This window comes from Rhineura floridana, chromosome 8 (assembly GCF_030035675.1).
Source record: "Rhineura floridana isolate rRhiFlo1 chromosome 8, rRhiFlo1.hap2, whole genome shotgun sequence".
Lineage (NCBI taxonomy): Eukaryota > Metazoa > Chordata > Lepidosauria > Squamata > Rhineuridae > Rhineura > Rhineura floridana.
Genome location: NC_084487.1, coordinates 78,983,895 through 78,998,065, shown reverse-complemented (window position 1 = coordinate 78,998,065; position 14,171 = coordinate 78,983,895). Strand labels below are relative to the sequence as shown.

Genomic DNA, 14,171 nt, shown 5'->3' with positions numbered 1-14,171 from the left:
CAGTGTTACCTACTGGATGGGTTGTAAGTATGAAGGCAGATATGTGGGGACTGGCTGAGGGCAGACTGAGATTGGTAGGACACTGCCCCATTTGCCCTAATGGGGCAACTTCCATGGGTAGAAAGTACACAAAGTATTTCCTAAAGAAAAACAGGGAAGCCCCCCGATGCCTTATGTAAAGCTTCTTCCCCAGTAACTCTTATTCTGTACTGGTGGCACACTGTGGTTTGGTTAATGTGGGTTAATTTATCGGAAACTGATTTGTGGAGGATTATTTCATAAGATGTGGAGACTCATCTTCGTGATTTCCTAGACAAGGGGTAGCTAACATAGTACCACCAGATGATTTGCACTACAACTCCCATCAGTCCCAGCCAGCATGGCCAGTGGTCAGGGATGACTGGAATCACAGTCGGACAACTTCTAGAGGGCACCATTTTGGCTACCTCTGGTCAACATACCATCTTTAGCATACAAGACGTCACTTGAACCAGCTTATGCATAAGGTCTTCTCTATGCTCTTAGAGCGGCCAGATGACAGGGTCTTGTACTGTTAATAGATGTGTGAAAAGAAAGGGTTTCAGCTGGTGTAGCTTGTCATGTGTGGTACACCTGATGAAATCTCCTCTACACAGCTCTGTGCATAAGACCTGTCTCCCCCCCCCCCACAAAAAAAATCTGGCCACCCTAGCTAAGATCCAGTCATATCACATGGAACATCACCAGACGGAGAAGTGCTACACATTGTGTGGATGGAATGGGAAATAACAGTACACAGTAGCTGTGTGGTAAAGGCAACTTGTTCTCTGATAATGAACTTTTACATCTACATTTGAGATTTCATCTGCAAAATTCTATTGGGTTGTTGTTCATGTTATGGACCAGTCCTCCGCCTCTTCTTTTTTGCCATAAACCATCTGCTTTTCCTTTTTAATTCTCTCCTCCACCCAGCTTAATCTGTAGGAAAGCCACACCAATATCAAATGTCATTTAGCTCTTACTCAAATAAGAGCAGAGCAGACACAGCGGCTGCACCAGCTGACTTCACTGACCTAGGCACAGAGTAAAAACAGCAGGATAATAAGTCACCAGATGTAAGCAATTGAATACTGATCAGTTTCTTTAACTGAACAGCTTCCCAAAATTTACCATTTTTAACCCTTTAGGGTTCTCTACCAATAAACACCATACAACTTGTACTTCCTGCTGATTTTCACTGATGAGAAGAGACAACTACATAGTACGCAATTAAATGATTGAAATTGTATTGCCAAATAATGCAGAGAACAACATTTTTGGTTACTAAGGGTTAGAAAACTCGTAATAGACTGAGAAGTAATTAAGAATTTTCCATGTCGCATACCGCTAGAGCAAAAGGTGGGAGTTGGAAAGCTACCAAACGTTACTGTTATTAGCGAAATATAAAAATCTGAATTTTATTAACAAGAAGGTAGATCATTACAAAAAGGCAAAGTCGCACTAAAGAGGACCTAGATTCAGTCTCTCAATTCAATTGGTGGGATTTTAAATTTATTTAAAAGTACTTCATGCATGCAGCTCCATATGATCTGTTAGAGTGTAGCCTGCCTGTTTTCCTATAGTATCTATGACTTATTTTTGCAAGCAGCCACTTAATGAAGGCCAGCAATTGACTTCAGGCAAGGACCATAGGAATCTACCTTATACTGGGTCACAATATTGACCCATCTAAATCAATACTGTCCACACTGACTAGCAGAGGATTTCAGACATGAGTCTTTCCCAATCCCTACCTGGAGATGCTAGGGATTGCACAGGGGCCTTTTGTGGCCAAAGCACATGCTCTACCACTGGGCCACAGCCTTCCACTTCCAGAACTCATGTTTTCCATATTGTTTTAACCCTTGGAGAGCCAGTGTGGTGTAGTGGTTAAGGTGCTCGACTACGACCTGGGAGACCAGGGTTCGAATCCCCACACAGCCATGAAGCGCACTGGGTGACTTTGGGCCAGTCACTGCCTCTCAGCCTCATGAAAACCCTATTCATAGGGTCGCCATAAGTTGGAATCGACTTGAAGGCAGTACATACATACACTTAACCCTTTATATTAATCACTGCAAACACACACTTTCAAACATATCTCTAAAACTATGAGGGCTTATTATTGCTGTTGTACCTTAAAAGAGAGAAACATGAGATTGTAAGATTCTGAACTGTAACAGTCTGTGCTACATATACATTCTACACAAATATCAATGCACATAGAAGAAATACCAGCAGAGGCCACCATGTTCCAGGTTGGCTCCATATTAACCATAATTTAATATCACTATTTTAAACTCCAAATTTCCTTCATTTATGAAGATACCTCCAAGTTAGTATTTGGAAAGTCATGGAATATGCAGATATAGGGCTGGTTTGCACACAACACTAAACCATAGCTTAGTTCTACATGCACACGTTAGAATGAGTCCAAGTAAAGTCTCCAGCTCACACACTCAACCCTCCCCTCTCCTCCCACATGGCCAGAGAAGGACTTCTGTGGTATTTAGTTTCACCTTCTGTGAATCCTGAAAAGGTAAACTAAGCTCTACTGAAGTTCTTCTCCTGGATACCCAAAAAGGAGAGGGGAGCGTGTGTTCTCATTCAGTTGGGTATGTTCAAGCCAGCGCATGCAGCGCTGAACCATGGTTTAACATTGTATGTTAACGTGGCGACTGTTTTTATATACACATAAAAACATGAAGTCAACTTACAAAGACAGGAGAGTGATGTTTGCTGAAACAGGCCCGAGATTTGGTATGGTTTCCAATTCATTACTGTTCAGTTTTCTGCCAACAACATAAAAGAAAACAATCAGCAGACACAGAAACAAGTGCCAACTGGCATCTTCCGATTTTTCCTTGGTCATTTTAACCCATCACAATAACTTATAAAACCTTCCAAAAGAAGGAAGTGGGGAGCCTAAAGCAATGCTAACCTGCATGGATGCACACTGAATTCCTAAGCGAGGCCCTTTAAGAAAAATTACGGTGATAGCCTCATTTCACTTTATGGGATTTTGTGCCCACACATCGCTATGAATACCACACCTCAAAATAAAATTTAAAGGAAGAGATCTTACAATATGCATATTATAGTCAAAGAGAAGAACATGCATTCAACGCAACCACTTACATTTCTCGTAGTTTACAAAGGTGACTCAAAGAACTAGGCTTGACTGAAGACAATCTATTGTGGCTCAGATCTCTACAAGGATGAAAAAAAGATGCCAACTTTTACTGATATGAGGTACATTTCAAAGAAAACAATAGGTTCGCAGTAGGAAACTGGATCAAATACTTAAATGCAATACATCAAATACACATTGATTCTGTTGTGTTCTCCGCTGCTGTAATTTATTATTATTATTATAAGTAGTAGTAGTAGTAGTAGTAGTAGTAGTAGTAGTAGTAGTAGTAGTTGCATTAGTAGCAGAAGAAGAAGAATGCAGGGATGAAGAACCCGTGGCCCTTTTAATATTGAACTTTAACTCCCATCATCCCTGACCAGTCCCTTTTTTATTATGCATCATCTCATCCAGGGGTGAGGAATCTATGACCTTCCCAATGTTGTTGGATTACAAGTCCCATCATCCATGATCATTGGCCATGTTGGCTAACTGTAGGAAGTTGAACGGAGACAGGAATATACGTTTGCATCAGCTTGAGTTGGTTCAATTAACTGTCAGTAGAACAAGATAACAGTTCTACATCTCCTACACAGCCTATGATCCAAACCTCTTTTCCTCATCACAGAACTCTAGGGGGCTAAAATTGTTGTTGTAGTCTAGTGACATCTGGCAAACCCAGAATAAAACTGTTGCTCAATTTATAGCTTTCACCTGGTAAGTCCAAATTTGAAAAGTCTAGGTTTATCGACAGCTAGGTAGTAAGGAAGCATCTCTTCTCTTGTGTTCACGTGTCCTACCACCATTAATTCTCACACATAAAAATATTGATGCAAACCATATGTGAGTAGTAGAAAACAGGCCTGAATAAACACTCCAGCCTCAAGGCATTGACATTTGAAATACAAAGTTGAATGACACAGCCCTATCTGCCACAGACGAGTATCTCCTGCAGGAGCATAAGCCTAATTCCTCATGTGCATCACCCTTGATGGATTGAGACATTACATGAAATCCTTCATAGAACTGAAGAGATGTAGGCCAAGTAGTTTAACAAGACTGAAAAGGTGATCTGAATTAAGCTCACTTTAACACAGAGAAAAGACTTTCTCTTGCCTTGTACCTAACATGATATTCAGCCTTTGCTCACAGGGATTAGAAGAACTATGCAAATGCATAGCCAAAATGCTATGAAGGCATGACTGTTAAAGTCTAATACATTACTGTTCATCCTGTATTAGACAAGAATCAGCAATTATTACAAGAAAGAGTTTTTAAATTCTACTGCAAAAAAACCCCTTCAACCTGCCTTTCTTCAGTTTTTACCTGAAAATAAAAGAAGAAGAAGAGGGGAATACCCTACAAAGATGTATTTAAAACAAGTTTGCCTTAGGACCTACCAGACAGTAACAGACGTGAGTGGATTTGTTCTGCTGGAGTTATAACATTTTTTTTGGGGGGGGAGATCTGGCAGAGACTTTAATCTACAAAAATCCTGCAATTACAACCACTGCTGTGTATGATCACCAAACTGGAGCCAGACACTTTCACTCAGAGCTCATGCTCACCATCCATCTGGAGTCCATCAAGACAACCTTAAGCATAACAACTTGCATTATGTTTCAGACTAAATTTGTGTTTTCTGACACTGCTGATATCCACAGATTTTCCATGCACTGTGCTGCTTTCTTAAAAATAAAAAAGATGCAAATATCTCTCAAAAGCCCTCAAGGTATTCTTAAATCTGATTCAGAAAATTATGACTTCTATGCAGAATTTTAATAACATGCCTTCATTTCTCAGCAGCCCAAATCAAACAGCAATTACCAGTACTTTAATAGGTCTTCCATTTATATCAAATTTTACAGTTTCTAGAATCATAAAGGAGAAGAAGAGTACTCTTTTGAAGTAAACTGCCAGGAATTAGATGAAAGGTAAAATACATATAATCCTTTCTGAAATCAGCTTCTTTCTTGATCCAGTAAGTTTTAAAATGTACACATTTGTCTTTCTAAGAGAACAAAAGTAGGTGATACAATTTCTTACACTCAGAAAATACTATGAACAGATCTCTCCTTATAATTTAGAAGTAGTAGCTGGCATCACATAAGTGATGGAAACACATTTTCCACTCCCAATTGCATCCTCCCTTTTCACCCTTCCCGTAAACCACAGCACATGGAAAGAAAAATCTCTACAGTGGTTTAATCTTACTAGCAACAATTTCAAACGTACAAAACTCTTAAAATGCAAAGGCTGGCTGGACTCCAGCATTTTGAGTGCAAGTTTCACTTTTAAAGTTAGGACACATTTTAAAATGCCAAGTTGTAGGTGCAAACTCAAATGTGCAGCTTTCAGACTCTTCTCATGGGATTATGACACCTTAGAAGACACACAGAGGACAGCTTGCTTGAAAATGCATTCCGCAAATGGAAAACTCAGGCATACCTTCTCGAGGTATAAGCTCTGGCATGTGAAACTTCTCATGTAGTTTTGCTTTCAAGGTAGAGACCTCCTATGCACATTCTGTGATGAATCATGAGAACGAAGTGTGTGTAAAATAATTGTAAAGCACATTTTAATAACCCTCTACTAAATGGTAACAACACCTGCTACTTTAGTGTAAATGCAGAATTTAAGTTCATCACTTGTGAACTGAAAAATGTTGTCTATACATTTGAGTCTGACTGAGGAAGGTATCAACAGTTTTTTTGAAACTGTTACAACAGACAGACAGAATGATGCTTCGAGCTTGTGTGTTTTCTGTCTCCTCCCTTCTCCAGTGCCTTAGCAAGGAGATAGAAGTATTTGCTTCCATTTTCAACTAATGATGGTTTGTTGTTAGGCATGAATCTGGATAGTCTTAACTATGGGTTAGTGAAACAAGCCATGGTCAGAAACCATGATCTGAAGTTAGCTTATCTCCTAAACTGTAGTTAAAGACAATCCACTGTTTACCTGGGTACAGACATGACAATAAACTTCAATTAGTTAAAAAGAGAGGTGTTTTTAAGGGGCAGATTACAGGAGAAGGGACCTGCAGTGGCAATTAGGAATTGCAGTCAGAAAATGGCTATCAGTGTTTGCAGTCAGAAAATGGAACAATCAATATATATGTAAAGAACTGGGGGGGTTCAAGTTTCACAAGGTTTCACCTTTTAACAATCCTTGGTTTGGGGAATGATGAGGACTTCCAGAAGTGGCCAGCTATACTAACATAAAACGTTCCAACACCGTGTTTGTCCATGGCATTGTTCACTCTGATGGATGGGGTTATCAGCAATAAGATACATAACTAATCTCAGCAAAGTGAAGTGGTGAAGAAAGAGCTTTTTGGACATTTTATAAATATATGTTTATGGTCTCTCTTGGAAATGCCTGAAACTTAAGTCAAATCTTTAAAATGTAAATCCAGCCCAGTTTCTTAATCAATCCCCATTTGAGCCTTTAGAGCTGCTAATTCAGCAGAAAGAAGGAAAGCTAAAAAACAAAGAGGTAGGCTGTAGCTGTTTTAAGACACAGATCCAAAGTGACTCATAAATCAGAGTGCTATGTTCAGATTTTAATTTGGAAAATGCTGAAGAACAGCTGTGAAAACTATCCAAACTTTTTTTCTTCTGGCAATTCTGGTAAGAACTGGAGGGTTTAGAAAATGTAAATACTGAGATGCAATACAAACATTAGCTGAAACCATCCTTTAGATTTCCCCGTCTCAGTGACAGCTTTAACATTCCTAGACAAACCCTGGTAAAATAATCTAGAATTCCAAAGAGAACTGAAAAACAGCAAAGATGTCTGGAAACTCTTCAGATTTTCTCTTCCTCTCCCATCCTGGCTGCTAAACATTAAACCGAGGAAAAGCTAAGTTCTTAAACTGTTGAGTATTTTTCTAGCCTCCTACCCTGCAAGCAGAAACAAACGGTAAAGAAATTTGTTGATAAACTATTGCAAACATTTACTAGTTCTCAACAGTCTTGGTTTTAAGTATGCGAATATTTCTTGTGAAACTCTATAGTAAAACTGTGTTAAAATTGGCCATTTTCCATCACTCAGAGTCTTTTGCTATGTCAACTGCAATTACGAGAGTAACCACAACTCAGACAACATGTACAGATAATACAGTAATGGTCCTGCAACAGCCATATAAAAAAATAATTTTGGTTTTTCTAGCTGCATCATTTGTTCCAATAGAGCATCCAAAATCCCATCCATCAAGAACTCTGAATGTAAAAAGAATTAGGACTTTCCACTCAGATGTTTACCAATGACAAGTTTGGGTTGGTTGAGCTGGAAGAGCAAATAGGCTAAACCTGATGGGAAATTTCTGGTCAGGTAAGAATTTTTCAGTAGCTCTCTAGATGCTGGGGAACTTGTGGTCCTCCAAATACTGTTGGGAACCCAGCCAGCATGGCCAATAGTCAGGGCTGATGGGAGTTGTAGTCCAGCAACTTCTGGAGGATCTCCACCTTTGTTCCACAAAAACACCTTAAATTCTGAACTTACTGACTTGGAAAATTTACACTGCTTAGAATAACAGCCTGAGAAATATATTATTGGTGTTAGCCTGCAATCCCATACACACTTAGCTGGAAGCAAGTCACATTAAACTAAATGATGCTTATTTATGAATAGACATGCACTCTTAGTATGTTGTCCTATTATTTTACATGTAACGCAGCCGAAGCTCTGCTCATGGCCAGAGTTCGATTCCAACGGAAGAAGGAAGTTGAATCTCCGGTAAAAGGGGTCGAGGTCCACTCAGCCTTCCATCCGTCCGTGGTCGGTAAAATGAGTACCCGGCATATGCTGGGGGGTAAAGAAAGGCCGGGGAAGGAACTGGCAATCCCACCCCATATATACGGTCTGCCTAGTAAACGTCGCAAGACGTCACCCTAAGAGTCGGAAACGACTCGCACTATAAGTGCAGGGACACCTCTACCTTTAGTCTAATCCTAAACATGTTTCCTCAGAAGCAAGCAAGCATTCCAAGTAAGCATGGACAGGATCACTCTCAGAGTGCATTTCATCCCAAGACTGTATTCCTTGCACACTTGGGAGTAAACAATATTAAACTCAGTGGGGTTTGCTCCCAAGTGTGAAAAGGAATGCAGCCTTGGATTGAAACACTAAGCACTCTAAGAGTGGAATCCTATGCATGCTCACTCAGAAGCAATCCCACTTGTCCAATGGGTCTTACTCCCCAACATGTTTAGGATTGTAGCCTTTCTTGACAGCAAGTTCCTCTGAAGTCAGTAAGAAATATATTTAGGAGGTGCCAAGGGTATGAGATTTTTAAAGCAAGTGCTTTTTGTTATGTATGACATGAACTCCCACATACATATTTCAGCAAACACGTTCACAACTTAACATTATTTGCAGACAAACTATCTGGAGTAACAGAGATCTATGCTAATAACAGCAAATTATTTTGTTTAGTTATTGTCTCTTACCTGTCTTCGGCTGCTTAGTGGGGGTGGGCTATGTTGTATGAGAACAACAGGAGGCAAGAGGAAAATGCCACATGGCTTCCTGCACACTATTTAAGGGGATGATGAACAGGAACTTCTAAAGGCATTTAACTCAAACAAAAGAAACATTTGCACAAAACCTACCAGACCACATGGTCTGGTGACACCTACAAAGATGTAACCCTGTGAGTTTAAAAGCAAGTGACACAGCTGCCCAATGAGTGATCACAGCAGGATTTCTTACAAAAGGCCAAGTGCTTATTTATACAAGTGGAGCCCATTTTTCACACTTCTTTTAAAGGAATGTGAACATACATATGGACAATTTACGTCTCCAGGGCAAATCCAATTAGAAAAGCTTCCACTGTGCTAGTAAAAACAACAAAAGATTTGTTTGCATTAGTGGCCACTAAATTAACTGTTACAGAGATATCTTGTTATTATTTCTGTTGACTAAACACCCCATCTTAAATGACAACTATTTTTTTAAAAAAAATAAGTTTTAATTACTAATTATCTTTTTTAAACAAAAATAGCTGGGAATTCCTGTATTTCCACTGGTTTGCTACATTTGTACTTTTACAACTTTAACTGGATTTCTAGGGAAACTGCCAGCATATTTAATAAACCTTTGTTTTAAGTGTCATAATTTCACCAAAATGTAAGAAAGGACTTTTATCAGCAAATATATATATATAAATGGTGGCAATTATTTCTTCTCAGATAAAAGCTTGGCCTACATCTACATTCAGGTATTCATGAAGCTATTTATGGCTGCAATCATATACTCAACTTACCTGGCAGTAAACACCACTGAACTCGATGGGGCTTACTTCTGAACAGACATGTATAGGGCTGTGCTATAAATCTTCCATAGAGGCAAACCCATGTGTTATGAATCCAACAGACACTTTTCCTCCGTAAGGAAACATGACCTCCAGAGGAGGCAATTGAATAGAATTAGCTACAACTAATTGAAACACTTCCTGTTTACTTTAAAGTTCTTATCTCTACTTGCTTCTGTAGTGCAACAGAAAATTAATAAACCAATTGAGAAGTGATTGAAGTGACAAGAGATTAAGATCAATCATAGTATCCTAGAGTTTTTCACCTACTTTCTGACTTTAGAAAACTTCCAAGTCTTTATGGAAGAGTCATTGTGGACTATATATTAAAATGCCAGCTCAATCACATCCATCTCTCATGTTTGTGTTGATGTATTAATTTAATGGCCAGTGGAATTAGTAAATTAGCACAGGAAACTGAAACTCACATCACAAGGAATGGATGCTTGTCACATTACAACTACTTCAGTATATCAATAAATCATCACGTGCACAAAAGCACAAGAGACCACAACTTTCCTGAACCTTTCCTCAGCTTGCAGGAATGTTACTCAGGAACCATACCGGGCCCAATGTTTGCTTAAACAAGTATCAGCCAACACTGTTCGTAACAATGCAAGTTTGAAATAGCCAAAGCAAGTTGAGTTGGATTATAGGATATCAGCAACCATTGCCTTAAAACAACATACTTCATATACATTTAATTAGCAGGGAGTCAGCGCCCAGATATTTATTTATCCCCTCGCCTTTCAGCACAGTGCCATTTCAATATAAAACTATCTGTACTGCTTTTAATTATCTATGGAAACATGCACTGATTTCAAGCTGTATTTCTGCATCATTCTTCAAATGACGAACAATCCCTAGGCAATGGTTTGTGGATATGCTTGTTACTACACAGCATCTTGGTCAGTTCATAAGGACCTAGAAAATTTGAGCCACTTCACACACATTACTAAACCCCTACATAGCAAGCACATGTTATACAATTATATAGCGGCATCCTACTAGGGTGAAAAGCACTTAAAAGTATGATGGGCTACTTCTCAGTGCACATGTAAGCAGCAATTTTCATTACATATTAGACTCATCACACTTGACGCCACTGGTACATGATATAATGTGAATTCCTAAATGAAAGTGTCTTCCATGTCACTGGAAAAAAATGGTAGGGGGAAGAGAATGGCATCATTTCTCCAAACACAGGTACAAATACAGTGCCCACAGTAGGCCTGGGACCACTCACCACCACACTTCTATATGCTGCCTATTCTAGGCTGCAGAAAATAAATCCACTTCTCCTTACACCAGACGTGTGGAATCTGGCCCTCCAGATGTTCCTGAACCATTAACTCCCATTAACCCTGGCAATGGACAGGGATTATGGGTGTTGTAGTTTAGTAACATCTTGAGGGCCAAAGGTTCCCTACACCTGCCCTATACAGTTACAACTAACCATATATACACATTTACACATGCTCAAAAGTTTCAAGTTGTTTTGTTGCACCAGCCAAGGCTGACATTCTCAGACTGCTGCCAAGACCCCAGCACCTCAAGGAAGTGCATCAGCCAGCAAGAGGGTCCCTTGGGAGTTTCAGACCCCCTCAGGCAGATGGGCTTCTGTCCTCTTTGAGGAAACATTTCCTCATCTCCATCTCCTCCTGACCAGAAACAGAAGCCGAAGTAGGCTGAAGTTGAAAGAGGTACCCACCACTGCTCACTCATTTGTCCTTTCCCTCTACACAGTGGCAGGACTGCTTCCAGAGCCAGCAGACAAGTGAGTGGAGGTGGCTGCTCAACACCACTATTGCTACTCACACATCCATCCAAGTGGAGCAACGAGCACCTGGTGCCTCCCCTCCATGACTTGCCTGCCCTCTCCTAAAAGGGGGATTAGACAACTTCACAGAGAACAATCAACAGGTACTAGTTATGACGGCTATGTGTTACCCCCAGGAACAAAGACAGCATGCCTCTGAATACCAGTCACTGGGAATCAACAATGAGAGGGAACTACTGCTTTCATGCCATGCTTAAGGGCCTCCCAGAGGCATCTGGTTAACCACTGTGGAGAACAGGATCGTGGACTGGATAGGCCTTTGTTCTAGTCCACTAGAGATCTTTCTTACGTACTTTTAATAGTTAGGATTGGGCCCACTGGGAAGTATCCTTGCTGGCCCAAATCCCAAGTGCTGTAACTGGCCCAAGAGACATCATGTCTCCCTTCAATCACCCTCCCCTAATATCTGCTGCTATCTGGAGGGAAAGGGAAAGCAAGAGAACAGAGGCAGCCACTGAGTCTTCTGCTCACTTGCCCTCTCCCTCTGAGCAGTGCAGAGGCTAGAAATGCTCTTTCTGGGAAGGCATAGCAGATTCTAACCATACTGCCTTGCAAGACAGCAAGTGGAGGGGACTTCTGCTCATTTCTCACCTGCTTGCTAGGTAATCTGGGCTCCTTCAAGATGAAGGGCGGGATATAAATATAATAGTCTCTGGGTCATGTGACAGGTTGAGACTAGGCCCAAATGTCCATGGTGCCCTGAGAGGGAGAGAGAAAGAGAGGGGGCATAGGTCAGTGGTAGAGCATGAAGGTCCCATGTTCAATCCCCAGCATATCCAGGTAAGGCTGGGACATATAATACAGAACCAATGGTCTGATTTGGTACAAGGCACTTCCTATATTCCTTTGAAAGCAGTGCAGGTGGGGAAAAAATAATTCCCCTAACCCAGAGATGGGGGAACCTGTGGCTCTCCAGATGTTGTTGGGACTTCAACTTCCAGGAGCCCCAGCGACCATGGGCAATGGCCAAGGATGATGGGAGTTGGAACCCAACAACATCTGGAGGCCCACAGGACTGCCACCACCACAACCACCCCGCTTTAAAGCCATCACTATTACTTGAGTGCTCACCGGCTTTGCAGTGACAGCCAACAGCCCCACCTCCACCTGGTTACCATAACTCTCCCTCCTACCCTTTGAGAGGGCCAAGTCCACTGCCACTTGTCCATCCTCCCCCCCAACAGGGTGGCAAAGCAGAAAATACAGACAAATTAAGCACATCTGTGCTCGCCTTCCATGAAAACCAATAGTTGGAATTGGGCTGCCAAAAAGGGAGGGTGCAAAGAAAAAAACTGGGGCTTCACCAATGCCATTTTTTCCTGTGATGTTGTTTGGGTTTTTTTTTAATTATCTGCTTTTAAACTGCTGTGACCCGCCCTGGGACCTTTGGTGAAGGGCGGATAATTTTTAATAATAATAATATTGCCGAGGGCCAATCAAAGAGTTGTGTTCAACTAAATCCTACTCAGAGCAGACCCACTTAAATCGATGGACCTAAGTTCGTCACGTTCCTTAACTTCAATGGGTCTACTCTGAGAAGGACTAGCGTTGAATCGAGCCACCCACAATCTAAGAATTGGCCTTACTCCACCTTTCAGACTCAAGCATACTATATTAAAATCAAAGCCATGCAACCATTTGCTCCTCCAGCCCCACCATTTAGCCCTTCAGGCAAAGGAGCACAGAGCGCCCCCTCGCGCCGGAGACCTGCAGTGGCGTCCCGCGCTCGCCGCCAACCCAGGCAGGGGAAACGTCTGCTCGCTCGCCTCGCCGGGCCCCGCTCTCAATACTCACAGCTGCACTATCCAGTCCGGGAGTGGCTCCGGCACTCGGCTCAGCTTGAGGCGGCTGCAGTCCAATAGTTCCCCCAGACAGCGGCACGAAGCCGGGCACCCTTCGGCCAGCCCCAGGAAAAAGAGACTGCAGCAAAGGAGCGGCGACGGCGGCAACAGCAGCAGCAGCAGCGGGTGCGCGGTGGTACCCATGGCCGGAGCTCCTGGCACGCTCGGCGGCACGCAAGGCTTTCGGACGGGGTGGGTGGCTCGAAGGCGAAGCAGACCCTCCTCCGCTCTTCGGGTGCTTGGACTCAGACTCCCCTTCATGCCAGCTTCCCCACTAAATCCCCGGGCGAGGTTCCCCCTCTACACAACCAACTCCAGACGCTTCGCCAAACTTTTCGCTCTCGCCGCCTCTCAGCGCCTGCCTGGCCCTGGCTCCGCCCCCTCCCATGTGATAACAACAAAACGGAGGGAGGGATGGTTAGGGAAAGAAAAGGGCCTCGATGAGAGCCTGCTGGGAGGGAAGGGTCGAGCGGAGCAAAAACACCAACTCACGAACACATTCCAGACGGGGAGCCGTTTCACGCAGCTAGTTCGGGCGAACAACAACCCTGGCTTGCTGAGTGGGCTTAGATAAAGCCTCCTTCGTCAGATCCCCTGAAGGGTTGGTCAGTGGCGTCACTAGGGTTGGTGTCACCCGGTGCGGTAACTCATGGTGTCACCCCTCCTCCCGTACCAGACCATACAGAATCCTTAGTAATGTTTTTTGTACTAATGTTACTCGTAAATTGTAATTCCCATATATCACTGAATGTAATAGCACACACACACAGAGCCAGCTGTGGGATCGTCACACAAACAACCTAGAACATTTTTTCCCTTTCACAAGGACATGCAAAAGATTGAACCCAGGACCTTCTGCATGCAAAGCACATGCTCAGTCTACCACTGAGATATAGGGTAGAAAAGCACTCACTGTTCTGCTGGCCTGGGGATAATTCTGAGGGCCAGTGGGAACTACAGATGTGATGGGAGGCAGGGAGAAGTGAGTGGGCAAAGAGTGCAGGTGCAATGCCGAGGTGCCGTCTCAGC

The 14,171-nt window shown here is 42.3% G+C and overlaps 1 protein-coding gene across 1 annotated transcript in view; it reads right to left on the bottom strand.

Annotated features, from left to right (window-relative positions):
• The window catches only part of LRIG3 (leucine rich repeats and immunoglobulin like domains 3), a 62,318-nt gene extending 48,742 nt beyond the window's left edge, over positions 1-13,576 (bottom strand). Inside the window, exons 1-3 of the mRNA XM_061639872.1 lie at positions 13,096-13,576; positions 3,157-3,228; positions 2,736-2,810 (exon numbers count right to left, since the gene is read on the bottom strand). Of these exons, the coding sequence (XP_061495856.1) occupies positions 2,736-2,810; positions 3,157-3,228; positions 13,096-13,403 (455 nt within the window). The 5' untranslated portion in view covers positions 13,404-13,576. The remainder of the gene's footprint in view (positions 1-2,735; positions 2,811-3,156; positions 3,229-13,095) is intronic.
• Between the last annotated feature and the right edge of the window lie 595 nt (positions 13,577-14,171).